We start from the raw sequence: 7,290 nt of genomic DNA, 5'->3' as shown, positions 1-7,290 counted from the left end.
ATTTCTCCAAAATACTTTTTTAAAGAAATTTAACTTTAAATTATAAACAGTTTTAAACATGTTAATTATTTACTTATTTCCCTAAAATACATTTGTTTCAAGTAAATAATAAATTTAAAATTATTACTTTTAAAGTGTGAAAAAGCATAAAAAATTTAAATATATTCCAAAATATTTTTTCCTGTATAATATTAAATAAATAAATTAACTACTAATTACAAAATATTAAATAACTTCTATATTTTTCAATAATATTTTTAGAAGACTGAAAAAATAATGTAAATAGACATAATTATTAAACCATTTCATTAATGTATAATTGATACAATTTTTTATCATTTTAGTAAAATAGAATTAAAAATATTTTTTTATCATTTAACTAATGTTCTTATATTTACTATAAAAATTGAAGGTCAAATTCATATTCATCCATATATAAATATAAGAATCTTAATCACTTTTAAACAAGAATATAAAAACTAGAAAATCAAATATTTGTCACCATACAAACATAGATTACCGTAAAAGTAAAGAAAATATTAATATTTTTAATAATTACTTTTAGAATAATCTCTATGATTATTTCTAATTAGCTAATAATATAAATATTTTTATTCTAAAAGTGTGTTAGCTTTATAGGATAGTCACGCATTCATCATTTCATTTAAATAGACATAATTAGTTTACTCGTACATAATTATTTGATAATTATTTTAATAATCATTCCTACAATAATTATTAATTATTTATTTTGTAAATTATGAAAAAGAAATTTAAATTGGGATAAATACCGTTTTAACCATAAAAAAGCAACAATTTATAATGTGAAACAACGAAAAATCTAATTTAAAATATAAATTAATTTCTAAACTTTAGAATTCAACATCAAATTGACCATTAAAACATATAATTTCATACTAAATTTATCCTTAAACATCATAATTAAATATGGTAATGTTTACATTATACATATTCAGTGATTAAATAAATTAAATTATCATCATGATAAATTTTTATCTTAGATTGAAATTGTGTTTGATGATGAACACTTACAACATTGCAAGTAAAAATATTTCCTTTTCAGTTGTTAGAAAAGAGTGAATATCCCAATCTTCCTTGCTTGTCGTGTGTTCCAAGTTGCTGTCGAAATTCTTAACTGTGAACTCTGTTTTCCTCTGCTTTCAGCAAAAGAACGCTTTTTCAGAGGCAACACAAAACCAACATTGATGAATGAAACTGATTGACATGCCATTTTTCGCTTACCCAATTGCCTCTCCAACCACAACCAACCACTCGTTTTTCCCTTTCCTATTAAACTACCTTCCTTCCAGCCACAGAAACCGTGTGCAAGAAAAAAAAAGGTCTCGTTTTTATGCAGAAAAACATCTGGGGTTTGCATTGTTGAGTTCAGTTTTCAAAAGGGTTATTTCTTGAAGCATAATGGCTCAGTGGCAGGGTGATTCTGATGAGGGCATAGACTACATGTTCAAGATTGTGATGGTTGGTGACTCTGGGGTTGGAAAGTCTCAGCTTTTGAATCGGTTTGTGAAGAACGAATTCCATATGAAATCGAAACCCACAATTGGGGTGGAGTTTCTGACAAGGACACTCGTCATGGACCACAAGCTTGTCAAGGCACAGATTTGGGACACTGCTGGTCAAGAAAGGTCCAGCATTTTTTCTACTGTGCATTCATTTTCAAAGCTGATTACTTTTTTTTAGTATTATTATGTGGTTTTGTGCCAGAGTTTCTCACTCTGCTTGTGCTGAGCTGAAATTTTTTATTTAGGAAAATGATTAAGAATACATGTAAGATCTGAGAGGTAGAGATTGAGATCTCATAAGATCTTTTGAGTTCATAAAAAAGCATAGTTTTTTCAATTTAATATTACCAAACCAGAAGATGCATGTGGGTGAATTGTGGTACTTCGACTAGATATGATAATCATCAAATGTTTACCATTTGATGGCTTCTTGGTTGGCTCAATTGTTACATTTTGCTGCATCAGAATAGGGATGTGTGTGATGAGTTTTAACCAAGGTTTTCAAAAACTGTCCGTGACAGTGAGTTCAGCAGCAACATCAAGATTTTGGGTCTTTTTGTGATTGCAGTTGTGGTTGCATCGGCTGAATCTTTCTACAATTTCCCTTAATTTCTAGAATCACTAATAAATTGCAATTTCAACTGCCGACAAGCTCTTGATTGGATTGGTACTGAACTTGGTCCCCTCCAGAAAGTTTAGGTCCAATCCAAGCCTAAATTAGTCAAATTTTGAAATTTCAACTGCCAAATTCAACTTACCATGAACTGCATAACCATATGCCTGTTAACTAATTTTAACTAGTCTACCAGTTGACATGATTCTGCGTTTTATTGTTTATATAGATGTGGTTGATTTGGTTCCTGGAAAGTGTCTTTAAAATGTATGTCTGTTTCATTTTCATGTGATAATGTTGGCATATCACAGGTACCAGGCAATTACAACCGCCTATTACAGGGGTGCAATTGGTGCATTACTAGCATACGACATAACCAAGCAGCAAACCTTTGATCATGTTGAGAAGTGGTTGGATGAGCTGCGGATACATGCGGATCGAAATATACTTGTCATGCTTGTTGGCAACAAATCTGACCTGAGTTCTCTTCGAGCAGTGCCTGTTGAAGTGGCTAGAGAGTTCGCACAGCAAGAGGGCCTATTCTTTCTGGAGACATCCGCACTTGACTCCAGCAATGTGGAATCAGCTTTCGTTGGTCTCCTCTCTCAAGTATATAGAACAGTCAGTAGGAAGCAAATCATTGTGGATGGACATGAAGCAAATTGGGACAAAGTAAACCTTGGACTTGAAGGAACAAACATTAAGATGCCATTTCAAGAACCTGAATGCCACAATGCTAAAAAGAGATCCAATTGCTGCAGTATTCTTTAGAATTTTTTTGTTCACCTAGAGCCACCTTTATCTTGGGTAAGGACTATTTTGCTCTGTTCCCATGTTGTGGCGCATTAATGTAGACTTTGCCAACTATTTTTCCTTACTTTACCTTTCAGGATATTTGTTAGGCATAGTTTTACAAACTCAAGAATGATATGATGAATTTGAGTCGTCTGTTCAAAATGTATCTAGAAGTGAAGCTTTTGCCTGGACTAATGCTCAATGCTGCTTACCAAGAATGCAAATAGGACTTTTTTCTTAGTGTTTCTAAAACAATTCATGCTGATATTGAATGAAGTTTAATCATCCATGGAACATTAAAGCATATACTTCCCAAAGTTGTTGTTATCCCCTTTTTCCAGGCACTGGATTTTGTGTTGCTTTAATTGCATACCAACTTGATCTCAGCATATTCCGGTTGATGTGATCATTAGTTTTCATTTAGGATTTATATGTTACAATTGGAACAACCCCATTGCTAATTTCTTTAGTCCAGCAACCAGTGTGAATGAGGGTTGCAGAAGATACAGTTTCTAATGAGTTTGTAGGAGACTTTCACTAATGTTGAATCTCACAAATGTTTATGTTCCTCTGCATTGGAATTATTGTTCATATATTTAGGTTTGTGATGAATGAATCTCAATCTTATACTTCCTCCTGTTAAAGTAAAAAACCGTTCCTGAAATTAAAAGAAAGGGTTTAAGTTTTTTGAACAATCATTGTAAAAGTTAACAGATTTATCATATATGCTTGTTTATGATTGAGTAATGGTATAGAAAACTTTTACAGTATCAATGCATGCACTCTTTTCTTAAAAACAAATAGCACCATGAAGGTACACTGTCACAAAATTATAGTAAATGTAAAGAACAGTTTTGAAAACCAAATACTACGTGTGTTGTAATGATGAAAGAGAACGTGTATTACAATTACCTAATGGAGAAGCTGTGACAATACCATAACTAATTCAGATTTTGTCACACTGGTTTGCATGATTTTCAACGTTAAAGTAGAGTTCACATTTTAGGCATAAGTATGTATACTGACACATACAATCTATTTAAATAATAATACTCTTTAATGTTTCGTGGGTAGGAAAATGTAAATGATCAAATGGGTGATAGTTTCAATTATTTTCAATTATTAAAAATCTCCACTAAAGATGAAACGAATTTATAACATATAATTAAAGGAGAGATATTAGTCAAATCACTTGTTCAAAGAGGCTATAATTGGTTGTCGATTCTTTTTTCTTCCTTCTCAAAATTCCTAATTGCACCTCCATAGTTTTTAAGATGGTAATTTTACTTTTCTAAAAATAAATTTCAAAATTGGAAATATTTCAAAATAAGTATTGAATTTTTAGAACATGATTTTCAAAACAAACTTTTTGAGACAAATGAGATGTATTCTTCTGTACTGTTCTTCTGCTGTGTCTTCAAATTATATAGATGGACACTAGTTTTAATGTTTTAAAAAATATTAAAAAAATTCTAATACATCAATATTTATGTATTTTTAATACTTAGCAGAAGAAGATAACATAGAAAATGTAGCCTCATGGCATAGTAAATATACTGATAGCTGCATAACAGAAGTTTGTTCATCATAGAGAGTTATGCATGATATGGATTAAAATGTAGTAGAGGAACACAGAGAAGGGGTTGAGCCATGCTCAAAGACAAGCCAGATGAACCAGATTGCATATTAACCTTTTTTCCTTTTCCATCTTCATCAATCTTCCAATCAAAGCACTGCACCATAGCAGCCACTGCAGTGTTTATGAAGATAAAAGCAAGTTCTGTTCCTGGACAGCCTCTCCTTCCACCTCCAAATGGAACAAAATTGAACTTCATTTTCTCATCTTCCTCTTGCAAGAAGAACCTTTCAGGGACAAACTCATTCGGATTGTCCCAGGAATCAGGGTCCCTCATTATGGCATACAAATTGATTGCCACTGCTGTCTTTGGTGCCACGTCAAACCCATTTATCTTGCAGTGTTGTCGACACTCTCTTGTCGTCACTGGTGCTGGTGGATGGAGTCTCAGTGTTTCCTTCACAACTGCTTGCAAATATGGCATTTTTCCAACATCTGACTCCTCAACTAGCCTTCCATTGTCTGTCACCAACTCTATCTCCTTTCTCACCCTTTCAAAAGCTTCAGGGTGGTTCAGCAGCTCAGCCATCGCCCATTGCGTCCCTTCTGCTGAGGTGTTTGTGCCTGCAATGAAGAGATCCTTCTCGTCCCACAACAGAAAATTCATTTCAGATTTGGTTATATATGTTCTTAGATTTCAAATTTGAATGTGAAATTGAAAGAGGGTTATACCAAGAAGAAGGCTTTAATGTGAGTTCTTGTGATCTTGAACTCTGCATGAGGATCGTGGTGAACATCGAGCAGAATGTCCATCAAATCCCTTTCGTTTTCACTGTGACGTGATGATCTTTTGTGTTCATGCTCCTTCAGCACCTTCTCCAACAACTCATCGTACCTTTTGCTCACATCCAAAGCCTTCTTCCCATACACCCAGAAACTCAACTGCTTCAGAGGACCCAACACATCTCCAAAGCATAACTTTGCAGCAAGCTCGAAGGATTCCTTTACCAGCTGCCTGATCTTCTCTGCATCCTCGTATTTCTCCAAACAACTTCTCCCAAAACACAACACAGTTTTTGATAGAACCATGTTATTGAATTCCAAACAATCATGACACAAAGGTTTTGTCTTTTAGGAATTTCTCGTAAATTCAAAGTAAAAACTTGATAAGATATGAGCTAGATAAACATGAAAAATGATTGTTTCACTTACATAAATTTTTTACATTCTTTTAAAACTATTCTTTCTTATATTTTATTCTTCTAATTTGATAATTTGAAAGAATACAAAATCTTACATTTTTATAATCATTATAGTTTTTTAGTGTGTATAAATAAATATAAAAGTGTGTCCGTATCATGGTTATGAAATATATATATATATATATATATATATATATATATATATATATATATATATATATATATATAAAATAAAAGTATCTATTAACATTCTTATATGATTTTATTTATTTTTTATTAGTACTGACTTGACTCAATACAAAGTATTTCCTTTTATATAATTCATTCTTTACTTTTTTTTTTATTATAAAATAATATATAATAATAAAAACTAAAAGTGAATAATCTTAAAGAAAATACTACTTTTTATTTCTTTTTACATAGCAACTTTAACTTTTAGTGCATTTCTCACTTGTGTTTTTTCTCTCTTTTCTTTTTTTTTTTCTTCTCACATATTTTGGTTTTTCTAAGAAACTGATATTTACACTACTAAATTACATATGGCGTTTCCAAAATTTTATATAATTTTTTTTACTACAAATTGGTTTAACTAATTTTCAAGTTCATGATAAATTTTGATATTTTTTATTAAATTTTTATTGAATTATGTTGATCTCTCGAGTATTTATCCTTTAATTTCTTTTAGTAATTTTTAAAAATATTAATTGAGTTTTAATTAAGTTTTTTTTATTTACTAAGTATCTTGCATATTTGTTTATACATATGATTTAATTATTGTAAAATCACAAATGAAATTTATTGATTTAATTAAAAATAAATTGAATAGTATGATTATCATTAAGAGTGAGAAATTATTCATCTCATTATCATTGATAAAATTATTTTTATTATTCTAACATTTTTATATAAAATAATAAAAATTAATCATTATTTTATATTGAACATAATTTTTTATATATTAATCATCTTTTCGTTTCTTGTTTCTCCATATGAAGCTGAAAAGAGGTAAAGTAATAATCACTTCAATTAATTAGAAAGAACTCAAATAAAATATATAATCTTTTAAAACTAAAATACAATTTTAAATTTTGATTTAAGAATTACTTGAAAGTTAATTGAGTTTTAAAATGTTATATTTTCTTCTTTAGCTTTTCGAAAGAGCAGAGGGTATATTCTTATATTAATTTGGATTTGTGATGTGATATATTCCATTAATTTAGGGGAAGATGTATTATTATAGAAAGTTAATTCTAACTATTTTTTAATCAAATATATTTAGTTTAAATTAATACAACTTCCCTAAATTATTTAATAAATTCTAATTAAATTTGCCTAACTGATCACAACCAAAAAATTACAATATATCTAATGACTAAACTAATAATTTATACAAATCTGAAAACACGAATTATTGATTTAAAAGAATACATTAAAAGTAGAAGTTGTTATCCTTTATACACTCCTCCTCACAATAGAAGTCGTGTTCCCTTCGACTATTTCTAATTTTATATTGCAATTAAAATATATATATATATATATATATATATATATATATATATA

General features: G+C 29.8%; 2 protein-coding genes across 3 annotated transcripts in view; one reads left to right on the top strand and one right to left on the bottom strand.

Moving 5' to 3' along the window:
- The first annotated feature begins 992 nt into the window (after positions 1-992).
- On the top strand, positions 993-3,192 carry LOC106756480 (ras-related protein RABA4d). Of its 2 annotated transcripts, XM_014638926.2 has the most exons (3): positions 993-1,667; positions 2,469-2,964; positions 3,048-3,192. In XM_014638926.2, exons 1-2 carry the CDS (start codon positions 1,441-1,443, stop codon positions 2,926-2,928), a joined length of 687 nt encoding a protein of 228 aa, XP_014494412.1. In that variant the 5' UTR covers positions 993-1,440; the 3' UTR covers positions 2,929-2,964; positions 3,048-3,192. The 2 variants fall into 2 exon arrangements, with proteins under 2 accessions (XP_014494412.1, XP_014494411.1); XM_014638925.2 differs by having other exon boundaries at positions 994-1,667; positions 2,469-3,192.
- Positions 3,193-4,428: 1,236 nt separating this feature from the next.
- The window catches only part of LOC106754414 (cytochrome P450 705A22), a 5,091-nt gene continuing 2,229 nt past the window's right edge, over positions 4,429-7,290 (bottom strand). The window contains exons 2-3 of the mRNA XM_014636427.2: positions 5,261-5,579; positions 4,429-5,168 (exon numbers count right to left, since the gene is read on the bottom strand). Coding sequence (XP_014491913.1) covers positions 4,548-5,168; positions 5,261-5,579 — 940 coding nt within the window. The 3' untranslated portion in view covers positions 4,429-4,547. The remainder of the gene's footprint in view (positions 5,169-5,260; positions 5,580-7,290) is intronic.

Source organism: Vigna radiata, chromosome 2, assembly GCF_000741045.1.
Source record: "Vigna radiata var. radiata cultivar VC1973A chromosome 2, Vradiata_ver6, whole genome shotgun sequence".
In the NCBI taxonomy this organism is placed as follows: Eukaryota; Viridiplantae; Streptophyta; class Magnoliopsida; order Fabales; family Fabaceae; genus Vigna; species Vigna radiata.
Note: the sequence above shows the minus strand (reverse complement) of the source record. Positions and strands in the feature narration are given on the sequence as shown.